The sequence below is a fragment of the Atractosteus spatula genome, chromosome 3 (genome assembly GCF_055471065.1).
Source record: "Atractosteus spatula isolate fAtrSpa1 chromosome 3, fAtrSpa1.hap1, whole genome shotgun sequence".
Lineage (NCBI taxonomy): Eukaryota > Metazoa > Chordata > Actinopteri > Semionotiformes > Lepisosteidae > Atractosteus > Atractosteus spatula.
Genome location: NC_142708.1, coordinates 73,636,070 through 73,649,254, shown reverse-complemented (window position 1 = coordinate 73,649,254; position 13,185 = coordinate 73,636,070). Strand labels below are relative to the sequence as shown.

The window sequence follows — 13,185 nt, the reverse complement described above, 5'->3', positions numbered from 1 at the left end:
CATGGCAGGTAGGAATACCTTTCAACTATCCTAGCAAACTGAAGACATTTTGGAAATAAAAAACTCAAATCTCCCCCAAAAATATAAAAGAGCACAGACAAGCATACAGGTTCAAGAAACAAAGTACACCTGCAAAAGCCTGGTTTAAGATTGGACTTACTGTCTTTTATTTATGTTCCTAGTTTATATAACAGCATATTTACAAATAAAAATCAGATTTCATTAAGACTAGTCCAAATCTTTAAAAGTAGACTAGTTTTTTGGCAGATGGAGATCTTAAGATCAGCTCCATGAAATTAAGAGGTACCTTAGGGTCAATAAAGCTTGCAAATTCTTCTGTCTTACCTGGGGCTTCACCAGCTGAGACCCATCAACTGGTCCCAGAGCAGTCCTTCTCTGACTTTCTCATCTGACTCTCTGCTGCCAGTGGGTAGAAACCATTTATTGTTCTCCCCATGCTATAAAAATCAAACTCAAAACAATTAGAGCTATTTCTGTGTGGTGATGTCAAGAATTCTTTTGTTTTCGGTGCCTTTTCAGTTTCTGTTTCCAGATCTGTTGTCAACATTACGGCAATGAGGCTGAATTTCTCCTGTGATAAACTCGGACAGAGTAAAAAGAAAAAAAACCCAAATATTTCAAAGGGAAGTGTTTTCATTTAATATTGTACAGTGGGGGGGATAGCACAAAAAAAAAACCTCACTCGTCAACAAAGAAAAAAAATACTTTGGGGAAGTGATTCTGTCATCAGCCATCGATCACTAGTCATCAACAAAAAAAAAATATATATACAGATAAAGGGGGCCAGAATGAAAAAGAATAACTGACATTTGTGCCAAAGAGAAGTTTCTTCTCGTCCGCACTGATCTGAAAATCGACCCCCGGAAACGACCTTAAAAGATGAGCTGGAGTCCCCAGCAGCGGCCGGCTGGGCTGAACCAGCGTGCTGCTCAGCAGTCTCCCCGCGGCCCCTCCAGGGGCAATCGCGCCCGCGGGCCCCGAGCCGGGACCCCGGCGGACACGCAGCCCAGGGGCCAGCAGGGCCGGCTGCCCGCTCACTCGCTGTCGCTGCCCTCGCTGGACTCGGAGCCCTGCTCGCTCCCGCTGCCACTCTGCTGCTCCCCGTCCGAGTGCTCGCTGCTGCTGTGGGCGGGGGAGGCACTGCGGGCCCGCCCCTCCCCTTCCTCCTCCTCCTCCTCCTCCTCCTCGTCATCGTCATCGTCTCCGCTGCCCTCCTCCCCGCTACTCTGGTTGTCATTCTTAGCCTCGTCGTCGCTGTCGTCGTCGCTGCCGAAGATCTCCTCTTCGTCCCGCGCCTCCCTGGCCTGCCGGTCGTCACCGCTGTCGCTCTCGCTGCCGCTGGCCTTCCTCCTCCTCGGCTGGCTGCCCTCCTCGTCCTCGTCCCGCCGGCCCCGGCCCCCCGCCTCCTCGTCCTCCCCCTCACTCTCGCTGCCCGAGCTCTCGCTGTCCTTGTCCTTCTCGTCACCTGCACCAGATGGAGCAGCGCAATGCCAGGGTCAGAGGTCAGCGCCACATGCGTGCTCGCGCACGGTAACGTTCCGGGATCACCCCAGGCCTCAGAAGCCATCTGTTGGTTCTATGTTCGGGTTTCTTTTTTTTTTAAATGCACAAACATTTCTGAAGCACTAGAATGTGTGAGAGCATTATAAAAATATCTCCATAGCGCTATCAAATGAGAAGGACCAGAAAGATACTGTCATAAAAATTAAAAAACTGGTCATCATTTAACGAAGACAGTTATAAGACAGTTATTAAAGTTCCTTGCCAGCAGATACTCCAGCACAGCATCTTGCACAGCGAAGACAGAAGTGGAAACACCCAAGAGCCAGTGGTAGGAAGCTCACCAGAATCCTGGGTGTCCTTGTCCACATCCATATCCTCCTCCTCGTCTTCAGGCTCATGGTTTTCCAGTTGAGCTTTCCGGGCTTCCTGTGGGACAGAGAGGATACACCGCACTGAACACAGCTTTTCTTTGTTTAAAAAAAAATTACCAAGTGACTGAAAACGATGCTGAATTACAAAAGCATGCAAGATCAGTTAGATGTATAGGGAAGAAATTCTCACAGTAGTTGTTTGGCTAGCGCTGTCGAGATCATAAAGAAACGGGAATATGTCATAGAGGAGCACTGTCGCAAGACACTGTCACGTACAAGGATGTTATGACCAATTCAAAGTCGACAAGGACTCCCCATAACTGTGGATGCTCTAAGAGACGCGCCCCACAAAACTCACCTGAGCCTCCAGCTCCTTCTCATTCATGTCTCTGTGCTTGACCACCAGCACTGCGTTGGTGGTGGACTGGGCTCCGGCCTTCGCCCTCCTCTTGCTGAGACGCACCCTGTAAGACAGCGCCTCGGGTCAGAGAGCTGAGCCACTGCAGTAACAACGTTATCAGCCTGCATCGTGAGCGCGCTCTCTTCATCCACACACAGAGATTCCTGCGCCTACCAGCCATCATTTGTGCTCTTATCCTTTCAAATTTTAAGTTACACGGGTGTGTGTCAATACTGTAGCATTTCAAGTACAATGTAATGTAACATAAAGCAACTTCAGATATAAATCGCACACAATGCATTTTGCTACCATCTCTTATTAGCAGCTATGCAAGTAAATAGTGGGCACACAACGTACTCAAGCACTCACACATGGTGTAGGCACGTACACTCGAAAATATGCTGTTAATGTAGTTTTTTTTCCCTTTCGTTTTATCCTTCAGGCTCATCAGCTTGCACAAGGCCCCCAGATAACAAACAGCCAACTGGCTGATTTAGCTGATGCTCGGCAATCAAGCACAGTGCAGGTGCCAAGAACTCTGAGTGAAGGCGCTCACTGACCTGGTCTCCAGCTCGTTATAATAGACTCCATCTCCGTCCCTGAAGATGAAGAAGTAATTCTCCTCGTAACCCTTGCTGGCCTTATTCTTCACATTCCAGTTGTACTCCCTGGCGATCTTGTAATCATACCTGCAGGCCCAAGAAAAGCACAGCTGTTACGTCAGCTCAATTTGTTTGGTCTTCTGTATGAAGAAGTCTTCCAAGTACATTGTGAAATTCTATCATTTGCTGACCGCTTCTTTCAGATTCTGAAACAGAAGAATCAAAGCGTGCTAAAAGTATTAAATTCTGACTACAAATACTGGAACCAATTCATTTCCATTTAAAAAAAAAAACAGAAGGGATGGTAATTATGCGACTGACACTTTTATCCAAGCCAATTTACATTTGTACCCATTTGTACAGCTGGGAGGGATACTGGGTGCAGCACGCCAACTGGCATCTGAACACACAACCTCCCATTTGTTAGTCCAGCGCCTTAAATTATCCTCCTGCCTGTTTATACCTGAAATGGAGTCCTGAGAGAGATGCAAACTAAAATCAGACAGCTGCAGGTGTGACCAAGGGCCACGGCAATATATTCACATAATTAAAATAAAATACTAAAAAGCCTGCAGCCATTTTTCATTTTCTTACACTTCTTCGGGGCTGTAGTCCAGGTCTTCTTCGAAGTCTCTCTTGCGTTTGCGCATGGTCTCGTCATTGGGAAGGAAGTAGGCCACAAACTGATTACCCTCCTCATCCATCATACCCCTGGGTGGGAGAGAAGGACACCAGCTTACAATAGAACCCAGGAATTCTAAAAGTTTTCATGTTCCGGGGTTTCAGAATCCATCAGCGTTGACAGTTTACTAAATTGTTCAAATTATCTGATTATTAGGACCAGTGGAACTGATACTTCAAAAGGCCCTTCATTTTTCAATTGTACTGGATAGGTACAGTATGTGAAATGAATGATACGTATCAACAGTGAGGACAAATGTTAATACCAATCTAACTGGGATAACCTGATTAAATTTAATTGAGTGATGTTAGATGCCAGATAGCACATGTCTTCAAAGAACTTGTGTAGGGATTGCAGATATTTCATTTTTTTTTTACTTTACACATGGAAATCTACTTTGTGAATTTCTTTACTTCTAATATTTTACATGCCAGCGTAATCTATGCTCCTAAATTCTGTTGAAAGCTGAGGACAACTTTGAAAGGAAAACAATTATACAGTATATATCTTGGAATTTTTAAATCAATGGGGTTCCATGTGCTGAGAAAAAAAAATCTATAAATTAAAACGCTATTAAGGTTACAAGGAACAAATCACTGATTTTCTCTGAAAAGCACAAAAAATGGAGCAGAATCTAAGACATACTGTACATGACTGACCACCATTTATAACGCCACCTGAGGAACTAGAATTTGAGTTAGAAAATCAACATGTGGCAGAGCATAACAACTTGTTTCAGACTCTTCTCCGTAGATGAAGCAGATACTGTATAATCAAGTGACATGAAGAGAGGACAGAGGCCACACTTTGGAACAAAAGCACCATCATCCCATATAAGACAAGGAAGGCAAGGCATTCTATTAACCCTTTACAGATCCTAGATATCGCACCTGATCATGGCTTGAGACATCATCTCCACTGCAGCTGCTCCAGATGTGTCTTTGGGAGCTGGGTCAGAGTCGAAGATGACCTGAGCGCATGGGTTTATCCACATCTATAGAGAATAGAGAGACAACCTCACTTGATAAACGGGTACAATGCACACAACTAAACCTCTTGTGAGTAACATCAAGCGTTTGATTTCCAATTAAAAATCTAACAGACTAAGCCCAAATTAACAGTAAAAAAAGATTTACAAATCTGACTTAAGCACAATTAACTTCCTTTCAATTTATTGCTTTCTTTCAACATTTGAAAGAAATGTTTTCTTTCCCCGATTTACACTGTTTTTTCGAATTTGTGCATTATGTTGATCGTACAAAGATGTAACACTGTGTGTAAACATCCATATTTGATCATGTTTTGTTTAAACTATATGAATCAAAACATAATTTTGTTACAGCAATTATGTTCACAAACCTTTCAGATCTGGGGTCAGAGCTAAAATCCAACTCTTGCGTAAATCTGATGATCTCAGAAAAGCTCAGTGGATATCTGTAACTCTTGCACATCAGTACAAAATCTGGACAATGTCAGCATACCCAGATGGCATCACTGGTTCAATGCATTCAGCAAAGCCATCTCACCACCTTTACCTTAAAATCAGGAAATACGGGCAGGACCTCAACAGGTGTAACTCTGGGCTTGCTGTAGTGCTGAGCAATCTGCAAAAAAAATATTTTTAAACAGGAATCTTTCAGCTAATTTGATGTTCCATCTATTGGGTAAAGCCAAAGTCCTAAAGAAGTCCCATTCCTGCTTTTTGTTTAAAAGCAAATTTTTTTGGAATTTGGTATTGTTCATTTTGATTACGATGTTAGGCAGTATATAAAGATAATCTTGTTTCAGTAATTTTCATTCCATTTCTTCCAGCTCTAGAGGTGAGAGCTCAAACTCAACATGCTTGCAGCTTTGACCCCCCCCCCGCACAGACATTCTTTTTTTAAGATGGCCATGAGCTCCACAATTTCCTATGGGAGACTCAGCACTTAGAGGTGATGTGGCAAATCTCTGCAAGACTGCAGTGCCCTTCATGTTACAGAAATTGCTGCTTTGCCACAAAGTTGCGGAAGACCTGGACAGCCAATCCTAATTCTTTCCAATGTGGTGTTTCCCCGAACTGGCCTGTTCCATACTTTATATCAGCTGTAGTTATGTCTTAATTTAACATGAGCATTTTAAATGAGCTACCTGTATCATATAATAAGATGATCAATAATATTCAGTATTGATTAATTAAGTTTTTCTAGTTTTCAGTTATACCAAATAATGTAATGCAGCACAATACTACAAAACATTGCATAGCAGAATCTTTGCAGAGATTAACCAAGCTGCATAGTTGCAACATTAAGACAAAATTGGTGTCACCCAGCAAATAATATTCCTATTACTCATTTATGCATTCATTATTCATTTGTGTCTGCAGTGACACGCATGATTCCATTATACAGACTCAAAACTAGAAAGCAAAACAGTGCTCTAATAAAATCATACACCGCAGTGCCTAACTACTGCATCTGGTCTCTTTCTAGCTATTGTAGTGGCACTACACTCATTACTAACTGTTTTCTGAGCATCCTCGAAGGTCTTCTCAATAGCTGTGATCTGGCTGTCCCTGTCCTTGTAGATCTCCTCCTCTGTGAACTGCTGTTTGACTGACACTCCAATCCTGAGGAGTGAAAATGCAACAGTGGATCAGCAACAGGACAGAAGACGCACACAATCCAGGCACTGCCCTTGTTAATGCTTACAGGTACTCTGTCTAGATAGCAGTGTGAAACTCCGAAAAACAGAACAGCATCGGCAATCTGATGTCTAAACTCCTCAGATCACAGACCTCTCCTGGCATCTTTTCTCTTTTTCAGTTTAAGTTAGCAAGATCATTTTACACCAGAATGATATGGCTATATCGGATTTGTCTGACCAAGAGGAAAAATGTCCAGTTAAAATTACATATAATCATAAATACAAAAGTGAACTTGCACTACACATGTATTTCAAATCATGTATGTAAAACATAACTTTGAAGTTAGTTATGTAGTCCTCACATATTACAAACTGTAAAATTTGAGTAACACACATTTGTAAAGAATTAACAAAATGATAAAACCAGCACAAACTGTAAGTGCAATGTAAGTGCTGAAAGATGAGAAAAACAATAAGAATTTAAACAGTGGAGGGATAGAGAAATCCACAGAGGGGGAAGTAGTGGAAGAGCTGAAAAGAAGACTTGGAAAAGGTGTTGGGAACACACACAGAGGGAGACAGCTGTGAAACAGGCAGGGTTACCTCTATAACAGCAGGTGCTTACTTCACCACAACGCTGCTTGGCTGCACTTTAAGCAGAGCAGCACAGGTAAAACTGAACAGAACCCTGCTCATCGAGCCACAATCCACTTACTTGACTTCCACTTTTTCATTGGAGACCCCATATCGGTTGAACTCGGTAGAGATGTACTCGGTCTTTCTCATCCAAGGAACAACCTTGGCATGTTGCTGGGACCTGCAAGGAGAAATCCGTTTCATGCGATACATCTCACACGGTTCACGGAAGTACAACGACAGAACTGCCCAACTGCTCACCTCTCATCAGATTTAAAACAACACACTGAAGCCCAGTGCAGTAAAATGAATCACACAATTCATTCACACATAGCAAATACCTAAAATCACAAGCGATCATCCTTTCCAATGATTGGGACCTTGCTACAGGTGTGCTCAGATGTTAAAAAGCACATCCCCACTGCTTTTGTTTTATCCATTTCACCAGAACATACAGCAGTATTTGTTTTAAGTACAGATTAATTCATAGTGAAGAGGTCAAAGGAGATAAGTGCTACTAAAAAAAGCTTTTTTCTTCAGTAGTTCCATTTAGACTTGCCTTGAACAGGGGAAAATCAACATCATCATTAAAATAGGCTTCAGACTAACAAAATATTTGTTTACCTGTAGTGTACCTTTGCTGTTCAGATATACCTTGTCATTGCCACACTTAATCTACACATAGCTGGCAAGTTCACCTGGTCAGTTCTCCTCATAATGATAATGATAATGATAATAATGATAATGATAATGTTTCTTTATTAGCCCTATACAATTTCTTGCATTAGGAATTCGTCTTTTCGCATACCCCAGCTTTTCTCCATGAGACACAGACAAGGAGAGAAGCTTGGGGTCAGAGCGCAGGGTCATCCACAGACAGGAGTGTCAAAGCCCCTTTGCGGGATGTAACCTGTTGACACAGACAGCAAATCCTCACCGTTTGGAGCTTGAAGGAGCTTGAATGTCCTCCTCCAGCAATTTCTCATCAGCTGGGTCCAGAATGACTGAATGGAACAAAAATGACATTGTTCACAGTAGAGCTGAAACAGACGCTAGAAAGCATCCCGTCAAACGGAAGAGCAAGCAAATAATGTTACACTGGGTGATATTTTAAAATGACCATTTCTTCTTTTCCATATGTCTCTAACAGGTCTTTCCCCATCCCTATGCAACACTTTCCTACTCAGTGAAAAAGAACAAATTAATTTTTAAAATTAAAATTTCCACCAGAAAGAAGATGGTGAAAACAGGTGATTAAGATAACTGCTTGACGCGTACTCTGCAAGAAACAGAAATTGGAATACCAAATACATCTAAACACACAGGTTAGGAAACAGAAAGAATAACAAGCACTCAGACACTAAACACTAAGCTATGAGGGGTGCAAATAACAATTGTGTCATGTTTCAGATTTCAGTACAAGGTCAAGTAACACTGCCTTACTGTTGGGGTCTATCCTGTAGGTGTCGGGGTTGATGAGGTCGATGGTCACTCCCAGGTCAGGCTCTGTCAACAGCTCGTGCTTGTGCTGCTTCTCCAGCGAAGTGGCCTTGTACTGCACAAACCTGCGGAGACCAAGCAAACCTTCTTCACAAACGAGAACGCAGGGAAATAACTAATTCCTGAGCATGTGACTCATAAAAAATACTGTAGCACTGTACTATGACTGCAGACATATGTCATGCAAGCAACTTCTTTAACTCCAACTTTTTTATGTTTGGCAAATACCTTTGGTGTGATTTGTATGCCAGTGTGAAACCATTTTTTTTTATTTTAAACCAAGTGCAAATAATTACAAAACACTTGTGTAAAATCTTAGCACACTAAAACCAAGCACACCCGTGTAAGATTTAAAATAACCACAGTGTGTTTATTCTTGTAACTAGTTTCTCTACTTAAAGCAAAGGCCAAATTAAATAAATGCATTTGGCTGTGAGAAACAGGAAGAAATTATGACAAGATACAAGGAATGAAAAACACAGCTTTCAGGCTGGCAGCAGCTTTTCATGTGTCATTGGTTTTTTTCTTCAATCCTCACAGAACCACAGAGACATGCATTTCCAGCGTTACCCACACCGAAACTGTTCATTACAAGCTGAAGATGAGAAATCCGAATGCTTGTGTTTTGGGGAGTTACTTCAGGGTACCAGATGATGTGCTAAATGTCTGCTCTGTCTGCCCACTGACCCCCTGCAAAGGGAAAGGCAGATCGGGCACCTTACCTGTGCTGGTCGAAAGGATAAGTGATGAACTTGGGGTCAAAGGGGATGTCGGGGAGACTGTTGCAGTATTTCACCCGACAGATGACCCCTGACCTGCAGGAAATTGAAACAAAAACTGTTGAATGGGAACCTTAAAAGACAAACGAGCTTTCCTCTATAAAAGAAGAGCTTGACAACAGCTTCACGTACAGAGGCAAATGAATTACACCATGAAAACAATGCGTGGCTCAGGCCATCCAACACATGCAAAGATTAGAGAACGTACTGTTTACAAGTTTTGTTTAACAGAGTTACATCGTCTGTTAAACAAAAGCAATGCAATTAATACCTACGTCTAGGATGAGCTAAAATATAAGTTTCTAAAATGGGAGATCAGCAATGGAAAATGTGACAAAAATATTTTTAATCCCTCTGCAATTACGGGAAATTCCAATTTCAGGATCAAGTTAAATATTAAAGTGAGACTCGCGGTCCTTACCTCTCAGGGACAGTTCTGTGAGAGCTGCTTCTGTCAAAAGAAAACATTACGGAAGTCATGTCAAACTGTCAAACTACTGTTTCAATGTCATACTATGACGTTCACTGACAAAACTGAACTGCTCTTGTCTTTCACTTTTTAGAGGCATCGGCTCCAGTAATCTACTTATTTCACTCCGTCGCTGTAGACGTTGTCGTGAAACGAAAAGATAATAAAGTTTCTGCCCTGGCGGCAACATGTTCCACTGAGTTGTTTCGTAAACCAGCAAAGACAACCTAAAAGCACAGAGCATTACAAATGTTAATGACATAAACAGCCGTTGTCTAGTGTTTTGTTTATTAACGCGCTATTTTCACGGCAGAACCTCGCCAGACAACACGACGTTTAACCAAAACAATTGATCTTTTAGGCGATTTCGAGATCTGAGGAATGTACACACTTGGACTATTTATAAGACTCAATAAGAGTCTACTTCACCTGGTACACAGGTGTCCTGTACAAGAAAGACAAATAAACATAAACAGTACGTTGCGCTGTTTCCTACCTGTGACCATCCTCTCGCTGCGCTTGAGTTTGGATGGTTGGGGCCATTTCTGCCGCAGTCTCACGACGAAAAGGTGGTGCAATATATCCGATTAACTACCTTGTATTACAAAAATAAGATTTTTTTCCTTATGATAAATTTACGCTACGGGAATGTGAGAGAAGTAACTAGACTTCAACCCCGCTTCTCACCCTCGTTATTCTCCGCGTCTGGAGGACCCCGAACACATTCCAGGCAGGTCGGCGATACGAGTGCCTGAACATAAATTAAATAGCTGAAGAAAAGAAGAATGCTAACATGTTATTTAAACAAATGTGACATGTATTTATCAGGTTTCTCACTTTATTGTGCTTATTTAATGGATGAAGTTCCATTTCTGTTTTTTAAAATAATATGAATTTTTACAGGCGGGCCTGTGAACGCCTTTCCATATTAAAAGTCGTGCTTATCGGCTCTTCTTTCTTGCAATACATATATTTATTTACATTGATATGCATTTTTTGCTGTGCTGTGCTGTGCGGTTCATTGATATGAACTACTGTGCAGATTCTATTAAAACAGATTTATTACTAAAATGATTGGTCTCTGTTTAGCATGCTTTCAGTTAAGACTACAAAACCCACAATCCTTTGCGAACAAATCTCCATCGGAGAAATTCCGGTGTTGTCATAGCCTTATTGATGAAACAGGAAGCGAATTAGGTTCTCAACATGGCATCTCAGCAACAACAACCACAAATATCTCAGCCTGGTGGACCTCAAGTCCAATCGGGGCTCCAGGCGCCCACCCTTCAGCAACAGCAACAGCAACAGCAACAGCAACAACAACAACAACAGCAGCAGCAGCAGCAACAGCAACAGCAACAACAGCAGCAACAGCAGCAGCAGCTGAGTCAACAGCAAGACTTCGATCCCGTTCATCGCTTCAAAATGCTCATTCCGCAGTTGAAAGAGAGTCTTCAGGTACAGTTGTCCTTAATCAATCAAGCGGTTAAAATGTTGAATTCCAATTTGCAAGTGAAAGCTTGAATGTCTTGGAAGCAAATACAGTAGTGCGAGAGACCTCTGACATTAAGACGACCACTGGATTGTGTGTAATCATAGCTGCAGCCGGACTGAAGTCTATACAACGGCATATATGCAGCTGTAATTAAAATGCAATTTGTGCGAAAAATAAACATAAAATTGAACAAAAACAATCAGCTTACAAAACATTATAGTGCTGTCACTTTGTCTTTAATTAGTATAATTCCCCTGTTTAAACCAGTGTTCAGTTTTCGTCATCCATTATGTACATTTCTCATCTCTACCTGCAGTTTTGTTGACCGACTTTAAGATTTTTTTTTTTAACGTTTTAGAACGTCATGAAGATCGCATCGCTCAATTTAGGACACAATACTGCAATTGACAATGGCGTGTAAGTAACTGTTCACATCTTTTTTCTTTAGCCTGTGATCGTGCACAAAATTCATGTAATCATTAAAAGAGTTACAGTAGTAAGCTAAGGAAAGTCATTTTTCGATTCCTGGACCTTTGCTATTTAGTATGTAATACTAAAACTACGTGGTTTGAATTATCTTTCATGTGCAGGTGATACTCAGATACTCTATACTAAGTTAAACCTAATATTGGGTCAGCAGTTTCAATGCTTTTATTTCTGATACAATTGTTTTCATTTTAACTATGATAAGACTGAGGTCTTATCAAGAGGTCATGCAATTAAGTTACTTAACACCAGTGCTGTAACCTTACCCATTTACATCTCTGTATGTGAGTTTAATTCTAAAATGATTTATGTGGTGATGAGTTTTGAACCTGGGTTTACACCTAACCTGAAATGAAGTGTGGAGAATTGAAAAGTTATTTTATCTTAGAATATTGCATTTATGCTGACTGCCAGAAAAAAAAACAGCTGACATCTGAATGTCTTTTTTCACAGACTATTGTAATGGCCTGCTTGCAATTGTCTCCAAAACTACAGTTAAGCTACAATATTTTCAGAATTTGGCCTCTAAAATCCTTACAGTCATGTGCAATACTGTCTCTGCTTTTGTCTTCAGCAAGAGTAGTGATGCCTCTGTGCAGAGATTTGACAAAAGCCTGGAAGAGTTCTATGCCCTCTGTGACCAGCTGGAACTGTGCCTGGTGAGTTCAGAACCTCTTCAATATTGTATTGCTTCGATACCTCCTGTAAATTCATGTTGAGCATTTTTCCTGTCAGTTTAACTCCTTTGACCACTCTAAACTGCAAAAGCCAAAACACAAACCTGGTCTGGGGGCAGTGGGCAAATGAGTGACGCGTTGCTGTTGCAGGCTCCCCAAACAAGACAGCCTTTCAGGTGTTAGAACGTGGTGGGTGTTATCTGAACGTGTAAAGGTACACTACAGTAATTCGAATCTTTCTGTAATTATTTGTCTTGGAAAATGCAAGACCAGGGCTGTCTTCTTCTTAACTCTGTTACCGTGGATTATAGTGTCTTGTGATGGTACCACTGAATAATTTTACCTTTAAAAAAAAAACAAACATTTCTTCCCTTTGAATGCAAACTCTGTCTCTTTTAGCGACTGGCCTACGAATGCCTCTCACAGAGCATTGACAGCGCCAAGCACTCCCCCAACCTGGTTCCCACGGCGACCAAGCCGGACACAGTGCAGACGGAAAGCCTGTCCTACTCGCAGTACCTCAGCATGATCAAATCCCAGATCTCCTGCGCTAAAGACATTCACAATGCTCTTCTTGAGTGCTCCAAGAAAATCGCAGGCAAGGGTCCGTCACAGGGATTACTCTGAGCTCCTCCTTGTTTGCTTTCTGTTATTTTTCTATTTTTTTAAACAATAAAATGTGCAAGTAGAGCAAAGCTGTTCCATATTCTGCACCTGTGTGGCACTTCTTTTGTTTACTATCACCCTGCAACTCACAGCTGGCAACCCACAGAGGCTCAGCAGATGTGAGCTGGTCAGTACCCGGATGGGAGACTCCTGGGAAAGCTAAGGATGCTGCTGGAAGAGGTGTTAGTGGGGCCAGTAGGGGGCGCTCACCCTGTGGTCCGTGTGGGTCCTAATGCCCCAGTATAGTGACGGGGACACTATACTGCAAACAGG

The 13,185-nt window shown here is 41.9% G+C and overlaps 2 protein-coding genes across 2 annotated transcripts; one reads left to right on the top strand and one right to left on the bottom strand.

Moving 5' to 3' along the window:
- Window positions 1–636: 636 nt before the first annotated feature.
- paf1 (PAF1 homolog, Paf1/RNA polymerase II complex component) lies at window positions 637–10,325 on the bottom strand. The gene is made up of 14 exons (XM_088910286.1): window positions 10,085–10,325; window positions 9,541–9,570; window positions 9,063–9,155; window positions 8,284–8,405; window positions 7,778–7,844; window positions 6,920–7,021; window positions 6,082–6,187; window positions 5,115–5,183; window positions 4,470–4,573; window positions 3,492–3,608; window positions 2,856–2,984; window positions 2,254–2,359; window positions 1,866–1,950; window positions 637–1,486 (listed from the first exon to the last, which is right to left on the bottom strand). The coding sequence occupies exons 1-14, from the start codon at window positions 10,129–10,131 to the stop codon at window positions 1,056–1,058; spliced, it is 1,608 nt and encodes a 535-aa protein (XP_088766412.1). The 5' UTR covers window positions 10,132–10,325; the 3' UTR covers window positions 637–1,055.
- Window positions 10,326–10,757: 432 nt separating this feature from the next.
- med29 (mediator complex subunit 29) lies at window positions 10,758–12,950 on the top strand. Its single transcript, XM_088911396.1, has 4 exons — window positions 10,758–11,046; window positions 11,442–11,500; window positions 12,144–12,228; window positions 12,646–12,950. Exons 1-4 carry the CDS (start codon window positions 10,795–10,797, stop codon window positions 12,871–12,873), a joined length of 624 nt encoding a protein of 207 aa, XP_088767522.1. The 5' UTR covers window positions 10,758–10,794; the 3' UTR covers window positions 12,874–12,950.
- Window positions 12,951–13,185: the final 235 nt, after the last annotated feature.